Below are 25,331 nucleotides of genomic sequence, written 5' to 3'. Positions count from 1 at the left end.
GATTCAAGCAAGATCACAAAGAGGATGATGACAGAGTCCTAACTGTGCCTTGGTGTGTGTTCCATTGGCTCCGCTTGGGCGAGTGACTGTGGCCGCTGTTGCCTGGATGTGGAATTCCTTTGCCCTCCAATCTCCACACACACAAAGCATATTAAAGAATAAAATGTGTTTATGTCACACCTCTTCCGAGAGGTTTAAAGCGCCGTATGTTACCACATGAATCCTCACAACACCCCTGTGAGGTAGGTAGGTGGGGACTATTGTTACCCCCACTTTACAGGTGAGGGAAATGAGGCACACAAGAATTAAGGGACTTGCCCAGAATCACACAGCTAGCCACTGGCAGGGCTTAGGATAAAACTCATACTGGCTAGCACCTAGCGCAGTGCTTTGCACATAGTAGGTGTTCACTGAATATCTATGGATTTTATTTGACTTATATCTCAACATACAATATACACACAGGAAATACAAGCAGCCACCATAGAACATTTATCTCCTACATTCCTTCTCATGACATCTCTCCTGACTTTGAACCCTGCTGCATGAAGGACGTTCAAGAATCCATCTTGCACCTAAGCCCTCGGGTTGCAGGGGATCGATGTACACACCATCTGCGGACAACCTGCTCTTGCACCTGCTCTATCACACAATCTTAGTTTTCTAATGAAAACAAAAGTGGATTTCAGGAACCATGCTGACTTTCTTTTTTGCCTGTTTGTTTTAAATGGAGCCATCGGAATGGTTCTGTGTCTTGTTTGTACAAAAAAGAAATAAGGCTGCTCTAGTCCCGTTAGCTTGTGAGAACTGTGTCAAGCACGAAGATCTCCTCCCAGCGCGGATGGATTTCCACCCGGGAAACTGGACTGACCCCAGGGAATGGCAGCTCCAACAGAGGAGGGTCGGCGGGGCTGAACGTCACTTGCACTGTTCATGGTCTGTGTAGTCATCCAAGTCCACATCAGAATCAAAGAGCGAGTGTCCAGTGAAATCCGTGTCTGGGGTTCTGGAAAAACTGTTCTCTGCTCCCTCATCTTCAAAGGTCTCTGTCCTTGAGTAAGAGCTGAAGTCCAGCAGGGGCGTATGCGTTTTGCTGTCTTCACAGCTCTCCTCGGACTCATAGACGGTGTTGTCATCATCATGGTGCCACTCAGGCCAGAATTTCCTCCTTATCCTCTCACAGTACATGGCAAGATTGATCAGCTCACCTGCAGGGTGGTGAGGAAAGCGAGGGTTAGTTCTCAAAGGCAACAATCTACCAGCCGCTTGGCTTTCTGGGAAACTAGAAGGATGGGGTAGAGTAGGCATTAACCATGTTTTTCCACAGAGGCACTGTCAAAATGTTTAGATTTTCATACACAGAAGGAGAAAGGTGAGTGGGAAAAGTTAAATTCAGTGAATGGGCTGAATGAAATTTCGGGGTGAGTCCGATGGTGGTGAGAAGTGAGCGGGTAGCTTATCCAAAATGGCAGCTAAACTACCATCATTTGGCTTTGTGAAGTATTTTATTATTTTATGTTTGCATATCAAGAGAACTAGTGCTTCGACTGGTTCATATCTAAATTAATTTATAGTCCATGAAAACACACCAACTGTTAGTTGGATTAAGTCAGCCAGAAGTGATCCTTCATTCCACAAATATTTGTAGTGTCATTACGGGCTGGTCAGTATGCCAACTAGTTGAAAAAAATTAGGTTAGGATGGAAATTTTGCCCTGAATCATCCAAAAAATAGGTAACTCAGAATTGTCTTTATGGATGAGCATGCCTGCAAACATATTTAGTAAAACAGAGATTTTTTTATTTTTTAAATAAAATTCAACACTGCACCCACTATTGGGTTCTCTGGGCTTTGTCGTTGGTCTACTTCCTTTTCCTGCGACTCAGAGGAACATTTTTGTTAAGTTGCTAAAATTGTCCAGGCATTCATCTGAAATATGGCATGGTATATGGCTTTCATTTCCTAATTCCAAATGAAAAATGTAGAAAGAGGGTGAGTTTTTGCTTTTGATCCACCAGATGGCAACACTCCTCATAAGCATATAATTTGTCACTGTCTCTTATAGGACTTTATTGCCCTAAGAATATTCTTTGGATGTTTATTTTTTAAAAGTTATATAAACATTCACTTATTGTGTAGGTAATCCATGTTTTATTGCAGGAAATTAGAAAATACAGATAAGCAAAAAATAAAAGAATTACCAATAATCCCATTTGCCATAATAACATTTTCACTTAAACTCTTCCTGAAATTTACATATTTATATATATATTTACATATATTTACATTTGCTATATAGCATTTACTATATATTCTGTTTCCTATGCTACTTTCTTCACTTAGCAACATATAATGTAAACCTTTTAATTTCACTCCATGACCACCTTGATAATTGCACAGTACTTCATTATACAGATGTACCATAGTTTCATTTTTTTTTTTCCAATCCCCTATTATAGCCATTTAGGCTGTTTCTATATTAACAGCTCTAGTGGTTATAGCCTGTAACAACTCTATTTTATTTTCTATCAGAGAAAATAATATATGCTCATTTTGGAAAATGAGAAGTCTGTATATAGAAATGGTATAAATATACATAATACATATATATATATATATATATATATATATATATATATATATATATATACATAAAGAAGAAAACAAAAGCACCTATAATCTCACCAATCCAAGGTAATCACAATTAACATTTTGGTGTGATTTCTTTCAGTATTTTTTTCTATTTATTTATTGTCATTATTATCATTACCTGTCACTTCCTGTAACATTATAAGCATTTTCCCGCTAAAATTTTTCAGAACTTGATTGCTGTTCTGCTTAAATACATCCACTACAAAACATAATAAGGCAAATCCCCCTGCTTCATGGATCCTGTAAACCAGTGGATTTGTATTGGTTCCAGGTCACCATTTTCAGTCTTCTCAGATCAAAACAGTTCAACTCACACTTATATGAGTCCATTCTGATTGCCCCCAACTCGAAGACTTTCTGTACACGCTCAGAAGCTAAGAAGCCAACATCATTGCTCCTTTTTGGGCAGATGCACGCAAAACTTTCCCTTATTTTCTCCCTCAGGGAAGCAGTTACGAAACGCCTCACCAGGTATTGCTGGTAACCAAGAATTAGATAAAGACGCAGAAGCAGCAGCAAGGGGCCATTGGGGGCAGGGAATATCAAAGATGAATTGTGGTCACTTCACAGCAGGCCCTGGGGACAACCCTGTTTGCTTCAATCAAGTCCGTTCCCAGAAAGTAAGAATCTAGTCATAATGTCCATGGGATCTACACAGTATATGACTGTCTCTACTTCTTTTGTAGCCATTCTCTCTACAGCCTGTTTCTTTACCTTTCTTCCAGGAGAGCTGCCCCCTTCATGACTGTGTGACATTAGAACCCCTTCAGTCTGCAATAATAAAAATTAATAATAGCACACATGTATATAGGCCTTACTGTGTACCAGGCACTACCTGAAGTGCTTTATTTATTGCTGAATTATATTAACTCCCATCCCTAGTCCTGGCAACAATCCTATGAGGCAGGAACTATTAATATCTCCATGTGTAACAGGAAAACTGAAGCAACAGAGAGGTTAATTAACTTGCCTAAGGTCACGTAGCTATATAGTGGCTGAGCCAGGATTCAGACACAAGCAGTCTCCAGACTCCATTCCCTTCACCATGACTGAACTCTGCCTCTCTCCTGATGAGCTGACAGCCTGGCCTGGGAATTAATAGCTTCCCACTACCTGTTACAGAATATTTTTCTGTAATTCTTTCTGGAGTCTCAGGAATTTTGAGGAGACAGGTGTTGTCACTCAAAGGTAATGTGAAGAAGAGATCTCTTTATCACACAGTGAAGAAAGGGTGTGCTTTTTGATAAGCAAGGGCTGCGAGCTCACATGCCCATCCTCATATCCTGCCCCTGATAAAAAGAGTGAAACAAAGAGTGAAAATTTACAGTTGAGTTCTCCGTTTATCTGGTTTTGCCAATCCTTGCTTGTTCCTAGATTCTCCACCAGCTGACCCACTCAATGTGCTACCAGCCAAAAAGAATGAAAAAAGTCGGCAGTAGAAACAGCCTGTGTGTAATATGTGTGTGTGTGTGTGTGAGAGAGAGAGAGAGAGAGAGAGAGAGAGAGATGCCCATGTTAACATAAATGTCTATACTGAAGATGTAAACTTTGTGAAATAATTTTTTTAAAACTGCAGGGTTTTTTTCAAAGTGTACTCAACAATCAGATAATGTCACCTATCAGACTGGTAAAAAAGTCTAATACCATCCAGTGTGGAGGGTCAGGCGTTATACTACATGGCTGGTGGAAGTATAAATTGCTATAAGCTTTTTAGGAAAGTAATCTGATGTTATCTATTGAAATTTTAAATTCAGTTACCTGTTGGCTCCTTTTAGTACTCTATTCTACTAAAATAAAATCATCAGTATGTAAAGATAGATGAACATGGATGTCGAATGCAGTATTATGTCAATAAAAAAAAGAGAAAGAAAAGAAAGATGGAAACACCTGAATGTCCATCAGTAGGGATTGATTGAATAACTTCTGGTGTATCAATTCTATAGAATATTGGGCAACTGTTAAAAAGACATAATATTCTATTAAGTGAAAAAAACAAGTTATAAAGTAATGTGTATAATGCAATTCCACTGTTTAGTTTTAAAACAATAAAAACAAACCAAAACAGCTATATACATGTATGTAAATTTGTATGTGAAAAAAAAAAAGACACAGAAGGGTTCACTCCAAATCCTTAATATTAGTTTTCTATGGGAGTGACACTGGACATGGGTGAGGGGAAGGTAATAAATCTTTTAAAATACACCTGTTTAATTCAACTTATTGTGACAATATGTATTACCTTTATAATTTAAAAATCCAATAAAATAAATTAGTAAAATGACTAATGAGTGATTACTGATATTCTCAGACAACTTGAGAGGATATTTATCAGAAAGCCTAATGGCCCTCTACACCAAGGACACTCCCAGACAGAATAAAGAGCTTTTCTCTTGGAGTTTCTCAAATGGAAATATTCCCCACGGCTCTTTGAAAAAAGTGACTCCTTTTATTTTCCTATATTTCTCCAATTCCTCCCAGCACCACTGCCAGCCCCGGGTTCTTAACCAGCCAATATCCGGAAAACCTAGGGCTGGCGCTCACACACACTCTTTTGGTTTCCAGGTATTTACTCGGCACCTCCTGGCTCCACGCCTGTGGTAGGTGCTGGCTGTGTCCTTGGTTGCTCCCTATAACGCTGTGTCACACAGGCAGCAAGGGCGCTGAACATTTCCTCTTCAGAAAAGTTCTTAGCAGGGCTTCCCTGGTGGCGCAGTGGTTAAGAATCCGCCTGCCAATGCAGGGGACGCAGGTTCGAGCTCTGGTCCGGGAAGATCCCACATGTCGCGGAGCAACTAAGCCCGTGCGCCACAACTACTGAGCCTGTGCTCTAGAGCCCACGAGCCACAACTACTGAGCCCGTGTGCCACAACTACAGAAGCCCACCAACCTAGCGCCCGTGCTCTGCAACGAAGAGTAGCCCCCGCTCGCCACAACTAGAGAAAGCCCGCGCGCAGCAATGAAGACCCAACGCAGCCAAAAATAAATAAGTAAATAAAATTTTTTAAAAATATTTTTAAAAAAAGTTCTTAGCAAACCTGAATGCGGTAATGAGGACACCCCCCCCTCTTCCCCAGTCTCACTGAAGCTAATTCACAGATCTCAGGATACAAAGACCAGCAAAGATCATTTGAGCCAGCCCTTCCCTGAGACCTGAATTCCCCCACAACCTCTTCCTAAACACTTTGAATGGAGAACAGTAAGAGTATGGGGTGGGCATATACATGCATATTTTTCAAAGATATCCAGCATTTTTTCCACCTTTTAATCTATCAAATAATAAGCCAAAAAAAATCCATGTACAATAAATAACTGATGGTAAAAGAGTTGCTGAACAGTGTTTGTTTTTCTTAAAACCCAGAAGGTTGTGTTCCTTACAAATTCAGAAAAGCAGTGTTAGTTTCTCTGGGTTTGGTACGGCTCTCCAGGGCAAGCAGCTGTGCGACAGAACCCGTTCCCTTTTGTGCTTTACTTTTACTTTTCTAGGCTCTCCAACTCTCCATGTCTATTTTAAAGAGTGCCAAATCCACATGCAATTCTCTAATAAGGATACTCTGATCAAAATATCAAATGTGACTCCACATTAAGAGGGTTGCTAAAAAAGACAAGAAATAACAAGTGTTGGTTAGGATGTGGAGAAAAGGGAACCCTCCTACACTGCTGGTGGGACTGTAAATTGGTGCAGCCACTATGGAAAACAGTATGGAGGTTACTCAAAAAACTAAAAATAAAATTACCATATGGTCCAGCAATTCCACTCCTGAGTATTTACTAAAGAAGACAATAACACTAATTCAAAAAGATACATGCATCCCTATGTTCACTGCAGCATAATAGCCAGGATATATGGAAGCAACCAAAGTGTCCATTGATAGGTGAATGGATAAAGAAGATACACACACACACACACACATAAACATACATAGTATGGAATATTACACAGCCATAAAAAAATGAAATCTTGTCATTTGTGACAACATGGATGTAACCTGAGGGTATTATGCTAGGTGAAATAAGTCAGACAGAGAAAGACAAATATCATAAGATTTCACTTATATGTGGAATCTAAAAAACAAACAAGCAGTGTATGTATAACTGACTCACTTTGCTGTACAGCAGAAACTAACACAGCATTGTAAATCAACTATACTCCAATTTAAAAAATTAATTAAAAAAATAAAGTATCCTTGCTACTAAAAAGAAAATTTTTAATTATAAACAAACAAAAAAAGCAAAACAAAACCAGACTCACAGATACAGAGAACAGACTGGTGGTTGTCAGAGGAGAGGGGAGGTCAGAGGGTGGGGACATGAATGGGGGAGGCTGAGAGGTACAAACTTGCAGCTATAAAGAGAATAGGTCATGGGGATGTAATGTACACCATGGGGAAGTATAGTCAATAATACTGTATTAACTTTGTATGATGACAGTAACTAGACTTATTGTGGTGATCATTTCAAAATGGACATAGACATTGAATGTGGTACACCTGAAATTAATATAATACTGTATGTCAATTATACTTTAATAAAAAAAACTTGCTGATAATAAAACTGAGATTCGGGACTTCCTTGGTGGCACAGTGGTTAATATAGAATGTTAGTAAAAATTATTTGAAACAACCCACAAGTTCAGAAAAAGATTAATCACATAAATTACAATGTAGCCATGGGATAGGATATTATGCAACTACTAAATACACTGTTTTGAAGAATATTTAATGACAAGGGAAATGGCCATAATACATAGTTAATTAAAAACTGCAGGTTACGGACTTCCCTGGTGGCACAGTGGTTAAGAATCCGCCTGCCAATACAGGGGACACGGGTTCAAGCCCTGGTCTGGGAAGATCCCACCTGCCGCGAATCAACTAAGGCTGTGCGCCACAACTATTGAGCCTGTGCTCTAGAGCCCGCGTGCCACAACTACTGAAGCCCACACACCTAGAGCCTGTGCTCCGCAACAAGACAAGCCTCCGCAGTGAGAAGCCCGTGCACCGCAATGGGGAGCAGCCCCAGCTCGCCACAACTAGAGAAAGCCCACGCGCAGCAATGAAGACCCAACGCAGCCAAATATAAATAAATTAATTTTTTTTAAAAACTGGAGGTTTTAACTATATCAACATAATGATCCCAATTTTTAAACATACATATATACATGTATAAGGAAACATACCACAATATTAACAGAATTTCTCTGCGGGTGATGGGGTCACAAGTTAATTTTATTTTTTTTAAACTTTTCTATCTTTTCTAAATTTTCTCTAGTAAGGAAATGACATTTCATATCATACACAAACATATTATGCATATTTTAAGAATTGCTGAATATTCAAAGTCTGTCCTCCTACTCACCTAAATTAAGGAAAAGTTCTCATGATTCTGGATGTTTCCTGGAGTAGCCTGTGTGGCTAGATTATTTTAAATAATATCTAGGACCAAAAAGCTAATTTTGATACACACACACTCACACAGATGGCAAGGACAATAGTGGCTTGGCTGTTCCAAAGCTAAGGCAGAAAACTGCCAGATCCAAGCCACTTCCACTCCTGGATGTGAGCCAGTTCTAAATTATCCAGACTCTTGGTTGTTTGTTTCTACTTCTCCTCTGAAAGTCTCCACCACAAAAAGAGCAAAGGCAGAGAAGTTGAGATCAAATTAGTAGTCTGCCTGCATTAGCAGCTCCGATCAAAAGGTTAGAAAGGGGCATAGAATAATGACTGAAGTGAGCTTTAGAGGCTTGCCGTGGACTTGAATGATTCGTGCTCCTCCAATCCCCACGGAGAGCTGGAAGCTACCGGCTTATTTTAAGGATCTGCATCTACGTGCCAAAGTGCCCTGCAGGTGACAGCATCAGATTCCCCCAAATGTGTGCGTCTCCGCATGGGACTCAAAATCAGTTCTCCAAAAACACTGATCATTTCTTTAAAAAGAACACTAAATGCCTCAAGTCCCTCCAGGAAGTAAGAGAGGAAAGGGCCAAGTCATAAATAAATTCACAAAAGATGCTTCATTTCTTCGAGAAGGGATTCTGTACAATCTGAGATTTCTACTGATACTGGATACCTAAATCCTTCTGACAAAATAACAGATGGCCTCAATACACTTAACCCTTGAACAACATGGGGGTTAATTCGCATAGAACTTATAGTCTGTCCCCTGTATCCAAGGTTCCTCCGCATTCGTGGATTCAACCAACATGGGCTGTGTGATACCGTAGTCATTACTACTGAAAAATAACCACGTATAAGTGACCCATGCAGTTCAAACCTGTGTTGTTTGAGTGTCAACTGTAGTGTGTGTGTGTGTGTGTGTGTGTGTGTGTGTGTGCGCACATAGTGTGTGTGTGTGAGTGTGTATGCATAGGGTGTGTGTGTGTATGTGCTTGGGTAGAAGTGTAAATGTATGTGTACAAGTGAGTGTGTATAGGGCATGTGTGTATTGAAGCATATGAGTAGATGTGAGTGTGTGTGTATGCATAGGTGTGTAAAGGTGGTGTGGTAGGGAAGGAGGGAGTACGAAGAAACAGGAAGCAAGAGTAAATACAAAACACACCCCTAGATGAACGAAAAGGAATCACTATCTTTTAGACCACCATGGAAAATCTGATTAAAATAAAGGGAAACTACTTTAAGTGCTACAAACATCACCAATATGATAACATATTCAATTTAGATAACTTCCAGCACATCACAAGACAAGGAACACCTCCATGCTGATCATTTAGGAAATTAAACATAAGTCCATACTATCCCTATCCCCGCCTAGCTATCGTTCTAAAAGACCTTCAGTCAATGCCTGATCCATTCCAACCAAGTCTGGTAATGTATCTAGAGCCCCATCCCCACCAATCTGGAGAGTTACTCCTGCTGCCTTTAGCCTGGTCTGAATCTCTGGGCATGCACATGAGTACACACACACACACACACACACACACACACACACACACAGCTACAGCCTTCACCAACCTCCCCACCTACCCACCCACGACTACCACACATGACTGCTCACCTGCCTCAGTTTCTTGTATGATTCTGCCTTGCTTGGTTCCATCCATCCATCCATCCATCCATCCATCCATCCATCCATCCAACATTAATTAAGAGTACTCTATATGTTACTCACTGGTGATCTCATGTACACCTCCAGTCTCTCAGCTGGGGTATAAAAATCCTGATTAACTCTCGTCAATCCCCTTCCCCAAATCGAAATATGGAACCTGGATCCCCACATTCCCAGGCCCCGGGCACTTGCTTAGGTACTGTTTAAAACCAGAGACGACTCAAAATGGTTCCCATTCATCAAGGCAGAGGAAGCCTCTCCCAGAGGCCCCAGCTGCCATGTATATCCCACCACCCCACTCCAACGCACACGCATGCACACACACACACACACACACACACACACACACATACACACATGAAGATCTGGTCCCTTGACATCAATCCAGGTTGAGCTGACTTTCCCTGCCCCACTGCCAATTTTACTCCTGGCAACCACCCCCATCCCTACCCCACACATACGAGCATCCTCTAGCTCCGGTCCCACTCATCCCACTTCGACCCCTCCAGTTTAGAACTGTAATTCTCATGGGCCTTACATCAAGATCACACAACAAAGATACCATTTCTTTGGTCAAAATGCATGTACAATAATATCAATAATAACACCTCACATAGCGCTAGACTTACAAAGCATTTGTTGACACTTTCCCCATTTTCCCACTACCTTGAACTTTCTAGCTCTACTATTCTCAGCGTATGATCTACAGACACCCCGCTGGAATAGGAGAAGGGAGTGCTTTGAACTCAAATGACGCAGAATCATATGTACCTATACCCACGTGTGAAATATCTGAGACCAGTTCAGACTCAAAAGGAGCATGTGAGATGGGCAGTGAGCTCATCAGTCCCACCCGACCACGGCTGCCGCAGTGCTGGGTAAACCAGAAACTGGTGAGCCACCACAGTCCAAAGGAAATTAAGGAAGACCAACAAAACAAGGGCACTAGGGGGAATGCAAGCCCTGTTTCAGCGACAAGTATTAAGTCCACTGCGTTAGGAGCTGGAAGAAAAGCCCTGGTGTAGAACACAGCAGGATTTGTGTCAGCTTTGCTAAGAACATGGTCTGAGCAAGATGGCAGGTGAGAAGCCGGGTCTCTCCTCAGCCTCTACATATCCTGAGCACAGGAAACCGACCCTGGCCCCAGACACCACGGCCTGGCGCCTCCATAAAGCACAGCCGAGCTCAGGGGCATTGGCCTAGAATTCTCCATTGTGCTGCTCCCACCGTCCACCCCCCAGCAACTCCCAAAACCTGAAGAGCTTCGTAGGGCTTGCCTTTTATCAGCCGCTCAGGTCTCGTCCCTGGTAAGGTCCACATTGCCTGTGCCAAGTGTCCAAAGACGGTGGCGTCAAGAGTGGAAAGCTTGGGCCCCATGATGTACTTCTTATCACCTGCAGCAGAGAGAGCAGAGAGAGGTCACTGGGCCGGCCCTCACCGTCCCACTACGTCACAACAGCATTCAGCATGCGCCCATTATACGCCCGTTTAAGTGTGCATCAAAAGCTTTGCAAAACCAAATGCATGTACCCCCTTTGACTTAAAACTAGAAACAAAAGTAAAGCAAATTAAACAATTCTGTGATATATCAACCCACACAACAGCAAAGCAGGGAAGTAACTGGAAACATATCAAGATAAGTGGATGAGAGAGGGGGTTCATGGAAAAAAGGAAGAACTGATCACCCCCAGACCTCCAGAGGCACCTCCTTGTCTCCAACTCTAGCCATTAAAGTTTGAGGTGCTTGAGAACACCTGGAAGTTTGCTTAAACCATCTCTAGTAACCCCAGCCAAGCTCACCCAGCCTCAGCACTTACTTTATTAAATTAATTCATTTCCTCGGGAAAAACAAGAAGCCTAAGCTACTTAGGAAGTTTGGAGGCAAGGCTTTCCATGAGGTCTCCATGGTCTTGGCAAAGTTCTCACCACTGAGCACCAACAGGAAACAAACATAAAGAGAAGCTTCAAAATTGCAGACCCAGCCCTGGGATCAGGCTCCCATACAGGGATGTCTCACATTGCCGCTCCCATCTCTCCTTTTCCACCACGGCTGACCTAGTTCAGGCCTTGTCACCTGGACTTATCACATCTTACCTACTACAATTGCCCCAGGTTGTCTCCAGGCCACTGTGTTGCAGGATAAAGAGGCAGCCCAAGTGGAAACGGATCCATCCTACTTCACATCCTGCCACCACTGTTATTAACTACGGAAAGCCTGGTCACTAACTAACCTCGCAAAGCTTCAGTTTTCCCATCTGGAAAATGGGGATGATATTAAGGGTATTTCTTAGGGCTACTGTGAGGATTAAATGACATAACACATGTAAAGCACTTAGCACCGTATCTGCTTAACTCATCAAACACCAGCACTCATGAGGAGAGACCCTCTGTTTCTCCAGTCCATTCCATATCCCACCCATACTTAAATCTCTAAGACACTCTTTTCACTGTGGCACTCCCTTTCTCAAAGACCTTCGATGGTTTATGAAATGGGCTATGAAATACAGTCCAAACTCCACCTGGAATCCAAGGCTCGTCGCGCTCTGTTCCCGCCCACGTTCCAGCTTTATCCCTCATCCTCCTTTACCCTAGCAGACCCAGAACAGCCCCGGCTCCCCAGTATGCTTCATGCTTCCCACTGCCACGCCTCTGCTCATGCTGTGCCCACCCCTTTCCCTGCCCCCCAAAACCCATATGTGCCCCCCACTTCTCTCCATCTGGTAGATTCCATCCATCTTTCCACCAGAAGCCTCCTTTCAAAGCCGTCTCAGGGCAATAGAAGTTTTCAGTTCAGACAGCCCTTTTTCAAATCTCACTTTTACACATACGACCCAGTTTCAGAGAGGAGAAAACAAGTTAAAGGAGAGCTACACTGGCTTCCTGGCTCCCCAAAATGTTGATTTCCTTAAATGGCTAAAAGGAAAGAGTCTAAGGGAAATGCCAGAGTAAATTGTGAATTCTGTTGTAGACTCCAAAGACTTTGGGGGGCAAGAGGAAAAAATGTACATGGGTTTATAAAAACTTAGGAAATCTAAAAATAGAGCACTTCAGACCTTGATAAAAGGGAAAAAATACTAAATATAATCATTTGAATCCATACATCAACTAATGCATATAGCGTTCAGCCCAAATTTGCCATTTGGCTCAGAATGTTAAAACTGGAAGGATACTGAGTTAGTGACAGAACCAGACTAGAAATGCGGGCACCCGGGTCTCCTGACTCCCAGCCTGATGTTCTCTGCTCTGTACAATATGCCATGAGGAGCACCACCTCAGAGATAAAGACCCTCCATGGAACAGCAAGAGGGTTGAGCTGTGAACATTTACAAAAGGATGCTTTAGTCAGGAGGGAACACAGAATATAGAAGGAAAAAAAGAACAAAAGTTTAAGGGTTTTTAAAGGAACTTGCCAAAAAAAAAAAAAGATAGAATTTAGCATTCACAGTAGATACACAATTATATGTATATATACACACAAGACAGTTATAAATGTAAAGAATATAAAAATACCCTCTGTTACTAAGAAATCCTCAGAGTACCCAATGGCAGGAAACTTTTTTTTAAGTTTTTTTTAGTTAAATTTTTTAGTTAATTAATTTTAGACTTATAGAAAAGTTGCAAAAATAGCAGAGTTTCTGTATACCCTTCAACCAGCTTCTGCTAAGATTAACATCAGTATGTTTACCATAACACAGTATGTTTACCAAAACTAAAGAATTAACATCAATATAAAACAATTAACTGCACTATAGGCTTCATTCAAATTTTATTAGTTTTTCAACTAGTATCCTTTTCTGTTCCAAGATCCCAGCTAGGATCCCACACCGCATTTAGTTATCAGGATGCCTTAGTCTCCTCCAATCTCCTCAGTCTTGCCTTGTCTTTCATAGCCTTGACACTTTTATTAAAGAATACTGGTCAGTTATTTTGTAAAATTTTCATCAACTTGGGTTTGTCAAAGGTGGTTAATAATTAGAGTAGTCATGCATTTTTATGAACCCTTCTGTGATGGTTATTTTATGTGTCAACCTGACTGGACTACGGGTGCTAAGTTACGTGGTCAAACATTATTCTGGGCTTCCCTGGTGGCACAGTGGTTGAGAATCTGCCTGCCAATGCAGGGGACACGGGTTCGAGCCCTGGTCTGGGAAGATCCCACATGCCACAGAGCGACTAGGCCCGTGAGCCACAACTACTGAGCCTGCGCGTCTGGAGCCTGTGCTCCGCAACAAGAGAGGCTGCGATAGTGAGAGGCCCGCGCACCGCGATGAAGAGTGGCCCCCACTTGCCGCAACTAGAGAAAGCCCTCGCACAGAAACGAAGACCCAACACAGCCATAAATAAATAAATAAATAAATTTAAAAAAAAAAACATTATTCTGGGTGTTTCTATGAGGGTGTTTTGGATGAGATTAACATTTAAGTGGTAGAGTGAGTAAAGCAGAATGCTCTCCCTAATGTGGGTGGGCCTCCTCCAATTAGATGAAGGCCTTATTCGACAGTAGGGCTGACTCTCCCTGGAGTAAGAGAGAATTCCTCCTGCCTGACTGCCTCTGAGCTGGGACATGGGCTTTTTCCTGCCTTCAGACTTAAATGGAAACATTGGCTCTTCCTTGGTCTTGAGCCAGTTCATACTGGAACGACATCATCAGCCCTCCCAGGTCTCCACCCTGCCAACCCACCCTGCAGATCTTGGGACTTGTCAGCCTCCATAGTTGTATAAGTCAATATAACTTTATTATATAAGAGAAATAGACATGGATAGATCTAGATATCTATATCTAGATCTCCTATTGGCTTGTTTCTCTGGAGAACCCTAATAACCCTTCTCGGGGCATAATATCGGGGGATCCACAATGTCCATATGTCCATATCACTGGGGATGTTAACCTTGACCGTGCGGTGAAGGTGGTGTCTATAAGGTTTCTTCACTGTAATGTTACTATTTTTCCTTTTGCAATTAATAGCCTTGGGAGAGAAACTTTGAGACTGTATAAATATCCTGTTTCTCCTCAAACTTTGGCCCACTAATTTTAGCATCCCTCAGTAGATGTCATCTGAAACAATTATTACTGTGGTGTTTGCCTAATCAGGATTTTCTATTTCTCTCAATCCTTCTACATGTATTGATCCAAATACTACTGTTCCCTTCATCCCCCATTTACTGACGTATTCCATTATTTATTTAAGTGTGCACTTGTCGATATTTATTTTATTCTATGGCCTATAATCCAGTACTCTCATTATTCCTTTTGCTGTTCAAATTGTTCCAGATTTGGCCTTTTGAGCTTGGCAGGAAGTATTTTTAAGAGGGAGACTGAATTTAGATTAGACTCTGCTTAGAGATGAAGAGGACAAGCCAAAGTCTCAAGTCTGCAGCACCCCCAGGCTTCACCAAGTGAGCCCATTTTTCATTAGTGGAGGGTGTTAGCAAAAACAAAACACTAGAGGCACTCCTGAAGGGCACTGAAGGAGCAGGCTTGGGTGACGAGGCAACTCAAGCCTCATTTTTAGTAGGTAAACCACCCCACCAGTTTCTGTAGAGATGGACAGAAGGAGCTGAGGGATATCTGAGCACCTGTAACTCCCTGCCAGCCCCCAGATTTGGTGTGTGGACCAGGAACCATTGGTGAGAGAAAATAAAGATTGAAAATATCAGAAACACTGGGAGGTGAGGGACCCAGGGTACATGGGACTCCCTAAGGGATGGTCCACCAGAGGCCAGGTTCCAAAACCACAGAAGCCTTTCTGAGGATGCTCGGCCCTCCTGACTGTGAGGGTGAGCCCACATCCCAGCAGTGGCAGGGTGACTTCAGGTGGCCAGGCTGATTTCACAGACCTCTCTGGCTGGGTCTTCAAGCAGCCACCAGGGAGCAGAGACCAGTGAGGAAATGCAAGGATGGCAACCAAGCAGCCAGAGGGAGGGGCCACAAGGACCTGAGGAGAGCCCATGGCAGGGGGGCAGGGGATGGCTCCACTGAGGGCTGGAGAACGATAGCTGGTCCTGGGTGTTTCTAGAATCGGATCCTACCTCTCCTGGGTGGTTTGAGCAGCTCTTCTCTGTGAGGAAGATCATGTTGTAGATGGAGGAACCACTGAAGCACCCAAGGATGACCAAAAATTGAGTGGGGAGCACTAAGTCATGAATAACAAGAATATTCTAGGGCCCTGAAGGATATCTGCTCTTTGTACGCCAGACTTGAGCTTGCTGTGATTGGACTTTATCATAGATCATGGGTCAAGACCTTAAGTGGCCCCATGAACTCAAGGCTGCTTATTTTGACCTCCAAGCCTGACCTCTGGCGCTTCCCACATGGCCTTCCAGTTCTGTCACAGGCAGCAACACAGGGCTGACCAGGAGACAGCAGGATGCAACAAAGATGAGAACATGTGGAAGAAGACTGCACGTGTCAGCTAGGTCCCTCACCCCATTACCTGCCCCCACCCCATTAGAACTGACTGAGGCGATAGCTGAGTGAGGGGAGGGCACACATGGAGGGCAAAGCCACACAGTTGTCCAGGGAGAACTAAATCAACACGGAGGCTGAGAAGAGTGGCCGGAATCCAATCCTGAAGATTCAGACCAAACTGAGAGAACAAGAAAGCTGCAGAGTTGAAGCAAGATGGCTTAGTGAGCAAGGAAACCGAGGGATGAGGAGAGAACAAATAGAGAGCAACACGGATCTTAAAAGTCCCACCAGAGGGAGGGACCACAAAACAGCGCAAATGAGGAATCACTCCTGGTCTAGGCTGTTTGCCTGCTGCCTGCCTCTCAGCCTCTTCCTTGGGGATGGTGCATGAGAGCTGCCAGCAGATAGGTCTCTCCAGGCCCTGGCAAGACAAGTCAAGGTCTACCTCATGTGAATGCTCTACTTCAGTCAAATACGCCGGGAGCTCATCCCATCACCATCCTTCATCCCATCCTTCCTGTCTCAAACAACCTCCACTTGTCTAACCCAACCCTTCCCTTATGACTCAGATCAAGTTCTCCCTCCTCCACTCCAGGAAGGCTACCTGCACTGTCCAGTCCACTAGCACCTCTCATTGCCCACTCCCCTGCCAAACCCCAGAGGGACAACTGCTTAGAGCAGGGCTGCTCAAAGGATAGCCTGATGCCAGCATCAGCACCACAAATGCTCAGGTCCCACCTACTGAATCAGAATGACTGGGGGTGAGACTGGGAGAGAATCTGTGTTTCAACAAGCTTCCAGGTCAGTGTTTCTTAAACTTTAGAGGCATAAAAATTCCCTGGAGAGCCTGCAGTTCTTACACCACACTTTGAATAGTGCTGTTCCAGATGATTCTTATGCACGCTAAAGTTTGAGAAGCACTGGTCTAGACTAGAGTAGATCGGTGGTCTTAAACTCGAGCGCGCATCATCATCACCTAGAGGGCTTTTTAAAAATACTGATTTATCCCCCACGCATCCCCAGGCCAGGAGTTTCTGATTCAGTAGGTATGGAGTGGCACCCAAGAGTCTGCCTTTCTAACAAGATCTCAGGTAATGCTGATGCTGCTGGTCGAGGGACGACACTTTAAGAGCCACTGGTCTAGATCACTCATTAGGTAATGTCATCTCACAGTCTTATTTATGTGTGTGTCCATCTCCTCAAGTAGTTTTTAATCTCCTTGAGGGCAGGTAACCCTCTGTTTTACTTTTCTGTCCCTCTGGTACCTATCATAGTAGAAATCATCAATTAAGGTGTTGATAGCCGTAAGTATGTTTGATCTGTCTTTTCTTAGATTAGAGAACTATTATAAGGATTGAAAAATGTAATAATGTGAAAGCATTTTGCAAACTAGAAGGTGCTATTCTAACATAAGGAATTATTTTACACTCATCAACAATAATAGAACAAGTACTACAGCTGTGGGCGGAACAGTCTAACCTCCCACGCAGTGTAGAAATCCCTTCTCCCATTTCCCTACCAGAGTCCCCAACGGCAGCCCCTCTAGGGACTTCTCCCTCATTTCCTGGGCAAGGCAGGCAATTCTCTGGTTAGATAGTTCCTTACATTGAGACAAAATACGTCCCCTTGGTACATCTACCATTGATCCCAGTTCTTTCCTCTGGATCACACAAAGAATTTACGGCCATATTTATTTTGCACAACACCCTAGGAAAGTAAGTCTCCACTAACATACTTCTAAGTAAAAACCGATGACTTGTGTTCACATATATCACTATGCGATAGTGGGTAGAATGTTTGTTTCAGAGCACTGGAAGTAGCTATAGAAATGAACCTCTGAATTATATCCACTTATTCCCTTACTAATTCTGCTCCCAGCTTTTACTGGCCACTATCAGCTCCATTCCTGCCATTTAGCTAAATTTCCAAATGCTATAAGCGGCAGAAGAGAAAAGACTGGCTGTGGGGAGAATATCGTTCTAGAGAGAAATTAAAGATTAATAGTCAAAAGGCTTTCAAGCACTCATTTTTCTATTAATCTAAGAATTAAGAGTAATTCCGTGTTTCACCTACTTAGTGTTCCCTATACTTGAGCACTGATGGGATTTATAAACAGATAATTCCAGTGAAGACAATGTTGATATTATTCCTATTTCTAATTGTCCCTCTCTCAACATTTAATTAACTGGGACTTTAAGAACAATTGAGAGACAAAGACTTTGAGTACTTTCCCCAAGGATAGCACAGGTCACAGTAATCTTACCAGCCAACCTTCAAAGAACACATCCTTGAAGCTCTTTTTCCTGCATGTGACTCCCAGAGGGCAAAGCTGAAGGAAATCTATGTTCTAGTCTCTCTTACACTCTTGGTCAGACCTCTCTTTGTCAGAAGTCATATGACAGGCCACTTCCTTTAAAGAGCTCTTGTTCATATTCCCAGCATACTCTAAAATCATTGAATATGTGATTCTTTCAACTATGAGGGGGGTGGTGCTATCTTATATATGAGGTTATTAACGGTCCTTATGAGTAAATATCAGAATTAAAACCATTAACTTTGACAACTTTCTGACATTTACTAGTTGCACCAACTGGCTCACACTCTGGGAAAAAATAAAGGTGGGTGGGGGGATACCAGAAGAAGCCCCTAAATTTAATCCCTCCTCAGATTTCATTCTGGAAGGCAACTAGATACTCCTCCAATCTTCTACAAAATTCTCTAGAAGAACGTACAGGAAAATTTTTTCCAGAGAGTATGAACTATCTTGACCCCTTCCCCAATGACCACCAATACCAATCATCTCGCCTCTTCCTCGCAATCTTCTCTTTGTTGATGCCCCAGCTCTTAAAATTCCCTATGGATGAGACAAGGATGAACATACATTCCCCACTATAAGGATGGGATTGCACTTGCTCTTCTGTACTTCAGTCCTCCTATTAATGTTTCTGAGCACCTTCTGAACTCCATGCGCTCAAAGCATTCATGCACATATACTGTAACTTTAGGAAATTTGGATAAAGGATTTGTACCAGTTGTGGAAAAATTTCACACACAGAAAATCCGGTTTAGGAAAATATTTCTCAGGAGGAGGCAAATGCCTGCTCAGACTCACTTAGTATTATAATTTAATAACATTAAACAGCAGCTTCTGGAAGTCTTCAAGAACCATAGCTAACATCTCTAACGATGACGCAGCATTACTGACTCACTGATGATCGGCCTTCTTATTTCTCTCTCTTCTTGAAGTTGCTGAAATATTGCTGCTTTTGAGTCTGACTAGACATTCAACTGAAACAGTGAGATTTGAGGGGTATAAAAGTTCTATGGGTCTCCCCTGTTTCACTTTCCCAAGTACACCTTCTGAGGGTAAAGAATATAGAGCACCCAACTCAAACTACATCCCAAGAGAGGCTTTCCCCTTCATTTCATTTCTGTCCTGGCTATTCTGTATTTGGGCAATCAGAGGAACCAGCTGTTCTGTCTCTTTATTCAATAAAGACTATCTGGTAGCCCCCAAATATGGTTTAGTTAATGAAACAACACATCAGACTGAATTCAATGTCATGCTGAAATTTAAATTCAAATCCTTTTATAAGGAACTTATCCTTCTTTTAAGAAAGTTGAATAGTAGCAGATTCTAATGGCAGGTTTTGTGCCTGGCCATCAGGGCCCTGCAAGCAGACTCCACATTTCTGGAGGATCTGTCATCATTTTATGGACCCCAGGTTTCACCTTAGCTGGAATCCAGGATCTTCAACCATTTTCAAACATCTGAGCAATCACCAAAAACTGGTGCAAACCTTTAACCACCAGAACTGTTTAGCACCTGCCCAGAGTGGTGGACCTTACTCAGATTCACACAATAGGCATAGATCCTTTTGGAGGAAATCAAACTGCTATTGACCTCATCTTTAAAAATGCGAATCTGGGGAATTCCCTGGTGGTCCAGTGGTTAGGACTCAGCGCTTTCACTGCCGGGCCCTGGGTTCGATCCCTGGTCTGAGAATGGCCAAAAAAAAAAAAAAAAAAAAAAAAAATTGGGAATCTGATACCTTCTCAAATGATATACCCATGAGTATGCTGGATAGCACATAGAATTCTGTGTGATGCTTCTTTCCGAGTGTAAGACTGAGTCTTTAGCTCCTACTCTGTGGGAGGCCTTATTACTCCCCTACTGAACATTATTGTTCATGTATCCCGGCCATTAGATGGTTAAGAATGTCCCACATAACTCTCTCCCCAATGCACACTACTTTCTCAAAGATCATTGAATCCAGAGACAGAAACCTCCTGTGTGCCAAGCTCTACAATCTTGGAATAGATCCAGGTTTCTTCACAGCCAAGAGAAGAACACTGCTAAAATCAGAATGGGTAGTAATAATAGTCTCGTGAGAGACCAGAAGATAAGATTCTACTTCTAAAAGATGTAAAACCTTTTATCTATGTAACTTGAGGCAACTGAAATTGGATGCCTGATGCCTGCCGCCCATCATAGCAGGATAAGCACTCTTCCCTCTTGACAACCTGGCTGTACCCTTCACAGCTCAGCAGCTGCTCAAAGAGGCTCCTACTAGGATTAATGGGATTGGAGCTACGTGGGTGTGTTTGTTATTGATAGCTGTGTAATAAATTTCCTCAAAAATTTAGCAGCTTAAAAAGGCCAAATATTTATTACCTCACAGTTTCTGTGAGTCAAGAATCCAGGCAGCTTTAGCTGGGTGCCTCTGGCTCAGGGTCTCTCACAGGCTGCAATTAAGATGTCAGCCAGGGATGCAACTAGAGATTATCATACTAAGTGAAGTAAGTCAGAAAGAGAAAGACAACTACCATATGATATCACTTACATGTGGAATCTAAAATACGGCACAAATGAACCTATCTATGAAACAGAAACAGACTCACACACATAGAGAACAGACTTGTGGTTGCCAAGGGGGAGGGGGAGGGAGAGGGATAGACTGGGAGTTTGGGGTTAGTAGATGCAAGCTATTACATATAGAATGGATAAACAACAAGGTCCTACTATATAGTACAGGGAATTATATTTAATATCCTGGGATAAATTATAATGGAAAAGAATATAAAAAAGAATTTGTATATGTGTATAACTGAGTCACTTTGCTGTACAGCAGAAATTAACACAACACTGTAAATAAACTATACTTCAATTTTTAAAAATTAAAAAAATAAAATAAAATCCCAAATATTAAAAAAAAAAAAAAAAAAGATGTCAGCCAGGTTGCAGTTATCTCAAGCCTTGACTAGGGGAGGATGTTTCCAAACTCATTCACATGGTTAACAGGCCTCAGGTCCTTGCTGGCTCCTGGCCAGAGATGAGTTCCTTGCCACGTGGACCTCTCCATAGAGCAGCTCATAACCGTGCTGGCTTGCATCAGAGCAAGTGAAAGATCAAGGACAGGAGAGAGAGGATGCCCAAGACAGAAGCTACAATCTTTTCATAACCTAATCTTGGAAGGGACATCCATTGTTTCTGCCATATTCTATTTCTGAGAAGCAAATCAATAAGTCCAGCCTACACTCAATGGGAGGGGATTACCCAAGAGGGTGAATCCCGGGAGGCAGGGATCACTGGGGGCCACCTTGGAGGCTGCTGATCACATGAGGAAAATATCAGTGCTGCATTCAAAAGTGTTTGGAGGTTAAATGTCATGATATCTGTAACTAATTTTAAAATACGTCCACATCAAGAAAAAAACATAGTTGAGGCAAATATGACAAAATGTTAACAACTATTGAATAGAGGTGATGGTTATAAAGCTGTTCATTGGACTACTATTCTACTTTTCTGTGTGTTTGAAAATTTTCAAAATGAAAAAACAAAAAAAAAACACCTGATCTTGTTCACTGACAAGGGGCCAAGGGAAGAGACTGTATCGACTATGCTAAATCTCAAATGATAACATTTGGCAGACACCCCCCAATGTTTAAATGGACAATCCTAAATCATCCTCATCTAATAGGTGAACGAACTCAGCTACCTAGGAGTTTATTTGGCACATGGATGCCCTGACAGTCTCATCAGAATGGTTCTCTTATGATTCTGTCTAGATTGTAAAATCAGTGAAGACAGAAATCATACTAGATGGTGAGCTCTACCTGGGCACTAAGACTGTACCCCCGGTACCCACCAGTGCCCGGCGCCCAACAGGTGCTCAGTAAATATATTTTTCAGTGAATGCAGACTATTTTATAATACTTTGTCCTTAAATCTTTTAGACCAAAATTATCCCTCCCAATACTTGATGGCACAGAACTCTAGGATGTACAATTCTGAGGCTCAGCCAGGGCTTATATAGGTGCTTGAGCTAATAGTCTGTGAAGAACTACAGTGGCCCTGCCCCACACTGCTGGAGCTCACTGTTTCATGAAGGCAAGATGGCCTTCAAACCAGGCAGCACAAGTCAGGTCCTTAAGTTCTTTTTTTTTTCTTTTTTTTTTTGGCTGTGTTGGGTCTTCGTTGCTGCGTGCGGGCTTTCTCTAGTTGCAGCGAGCAGGGGCTACTCTTCGTTGTGGTGCATGGGCTTCTCATTGCAGTGGCTACTCTTGTGGAGCGTGGGCTCTAGGCGCGTGGGTTTCAGTAGTTGTGGCACGCGGGCTCAGTAGTTGTGCAGGCCCTTAAGTTCTGATGAGAGATCCTCCAAAGGTGGACGGACCACCTGGTGTCTAATGCAAGAAATCTCTTCAATGAACAACATGGAAATGCTAAACCCCTGGTAGTCACCAAAGACCCAAATGTAAAATAGCTGACTCAGGACTTGCCAAAGCTTGCCCTAAACCCACACACTTCCCCTCCCAAAAAATAACTTACATTGGAAAGTGGATCTATTGATAAGAGGTGCCTGGGCTATGGTTGTTGGGTAAGTTATCAAAATCTCTAGGCTCTCTAAGCTCCACCCCTATAATAAATAAATCCAAATAAAAAATACAGGCACTGTATTAAAGTAGGACCCCAAACAAATGCCTTTGGAGCTGCAATTCAACGTTAAACCTTGAGCTTTTATTAAGAAAAATTTTTTACAAATGTTTACATTCAAAAACACTGTCCTTAAGGAAATCCAATCTCCCTTCCATGGAAGAATCTCTTCCTAGAATTCAGGACCACGAAAAAACTTGTCTCAATTGAAGAACCTTTTCCTTTTCCTAGAAAATAAAGATGAAACTGCCCCCACACATCTCCCTTTTTATCTTGGTAGCCAAAAAACTCAAAGTTAAATTGTGCCCAATTCCAGGAATAAACTCATTCCAAGAACGTAATTTTTTTCTAGTTGGTTTCTGATATGTTTGTATTAATATTGAATATATTATAATGCTCTGTCTTATATATGATTGCCTCAAATTCCTTTTGGAAGTTAGTATTCATTCAGCAAATAGTTACTGAGTGCCTAATATTTACCAGGCCTTCTCTTAGGTACCAGGGTTGGAGGGAAGCCAGTCAAAATGATAACGTCCACAGGAAAGGCTGAGGGAAGGCTGGAGGTTGGGGGGTAGGGGAGCATAGGAGGAGCCCAGAAGAGTACAACACAGTACTTCCATGATTGAACTGTGCACAAAGTGAAACAGGAGAGAAGAGAACACCCAATGTAGGCGGCCCCATGGGGTTGGAGTAGGTTAGGGAGAACACTAAGAAAGTTTCTAAGTAATAGAAACAAGCTTTAAGAATCTGTCAAATTAAGCAAGGCAAGGGAAACAGCCTCTGTTTTGCATGAAGCTGCAAAACAGCACAGTGTGTTCAGGGACCCAAGGGTAATTTGGTGCGTTAGGAATAAAGGTGCACATGGGGAAGAAGTAGGAAATATGGCCAGAGATGTGAAGAGAATTCAGCTTATGAAGAAAAGGAGTTTGGATCTTAGTCTAAGAGAACTGGGAGCCTAACAGTTCTGATTTACATTTTAGATTGACCACGCTCGTAGAATTCAAAAGCAGGCCTGGAGGTTGGGACATCAGCTAAGAATCTGTGGCAAAATCCAGGCAACAGACATTGGGCGCTCCTCCTATGGCCGTGGGGCAGAAAGGAGCTAAGAGGTTAAGGTGTTCGGTGAGCTCCCAGCGAGCTTACTGAGCATCTGGCTCTACAGCCAGACTCCTGGGTCCAAGCCTGACCCCACCACGTCTCAGCCACGTGATCTTGTGAAGTTAGTTAACCACTATGTACCGCAGTTTCCTCATTTACAAACCAGGCATAATAATACTAATGATAATCATAATCATAATAAGATGTTACTAATACTGCCTCATTTAATTCTCACCAAACCATATGAGAATAGGTATTGTTATTATATTACCATGAGGATATACATACACACACACATATATATGTACATATGATATATATTGTATATAGTAGGTATTTTATATTACATAGTATACATATATCATATGTGTAATATATTATATGTATTATATTGTATGTTATATAATTAATATATAATACACACTATGTATATTATTAAGAAAGTACATATTACCACATGAGGGTATTACATATTGTACTACTATTTGCCTAAGCACACTGGAAATGCTCCACAAATGTCAGCTCTTATCAATATTATTTTGACTATATGCAAGACACAGCTCTGGATGCTGGGATCCTGGGACTAACAGAACAGACAAGGTCACTGCTCTCATGGAGTTTACATCCCATGGAGAGATGATAAACAAATCAATCAATAAATAAGAAAGCATCAGCCAGTGATAAATGCAATGCAGAGAATTAAAGTAAGGTGATGTGATAGAGGGTGACTGACAGCTATGTTAGACTGGGTGGTCAGGGAAGGCCTCTCTGTGGAGCTGATATTTACCCAGAGACATGAATGTCGAGAAGGATCTACCGATGCACAGATCTGGAGACTGGGAATTCCAGGCAAGGGAAACAGCTAAGACAAGTGCCCCAGGGTCAGGATAAGCTTGGTGTGTTTGTGAAGTGGACAGAAGACAAGGATGGCTGGCACAGAGTGGGCAAGGGGTGAGGGTTAAGAAATGAGATTGGAAAGAAGGCAGGGCCCGGGCAGTCTAGGGCTTTGAAAGCCAGGTGGAAGATAACAGAGAAGGAGCAATCTAGAACGACTTTTGGCACCCAACTTGAATAACTGAATGGAGGATGGTGCCATTCACAGAGAGAGGCCACAGGAGGGGATGCTGGTTTGGTGGGAGGGTGAGGAGTTCTGTTTGGGAATGTGCTGAATCTCACATG

General features: G+C 42.3%; 1 protein-coding gene across 8 annotated transcripts in view; it reads right to left on the bottom strand.

The window, feature by feature from the left end:
• Positions 1 to 406: 406 nt before the first annotated feature.
• Positions 407 to 25,331, bottom strand: part of FAXC (failed axon connections homolog, metaxin like GST domain containing) — a 79,716-nt gene continuing 54,791 nt past the window's right edge. For all 8 annotated transcript variants that reach the window (XM_059941547.1, XM_059941542.1, XM_059941549.1 and 5 more), the window contains 2 exons: positions 10,989 to 11,105; positions 407 to 1,208 (listed from right to left, as the gene is read on the bottom strand). In XM_059941547.1, the coding sequence (XP_059797530.1) occupies positions 919 to 1,208; positions 10,989 to 11,105 (407 nt within the window). In that variant the 3' untranslated portion in view covers positions 407 to 918. The remainder of the gene's footprint in view (positions 1,209 to 10,988; positions 11,106 to 25,331) is intronic.

Source organism: Balaenoptera ricei, chromosome 12 (assembly GCF_028023285.1).
Source record: "Balaenoptera ricei isolate mBalRic1 chromosome 12, mBalRic1.hap2, whole genome shotgun sequence".
Classification (NCBI taxonomy): domain Eukaryota; kingdom Metazoa; phylum Chordata; class Mammalia; order Artiodactyla; family Balaenopteridae; genus Balaenoptera; species Balaenoptera ricei.
Note: the sequence above shows the minus strand (reverse complement) of the source record. Positions and strands in the feature narration are given on the sequence as shown.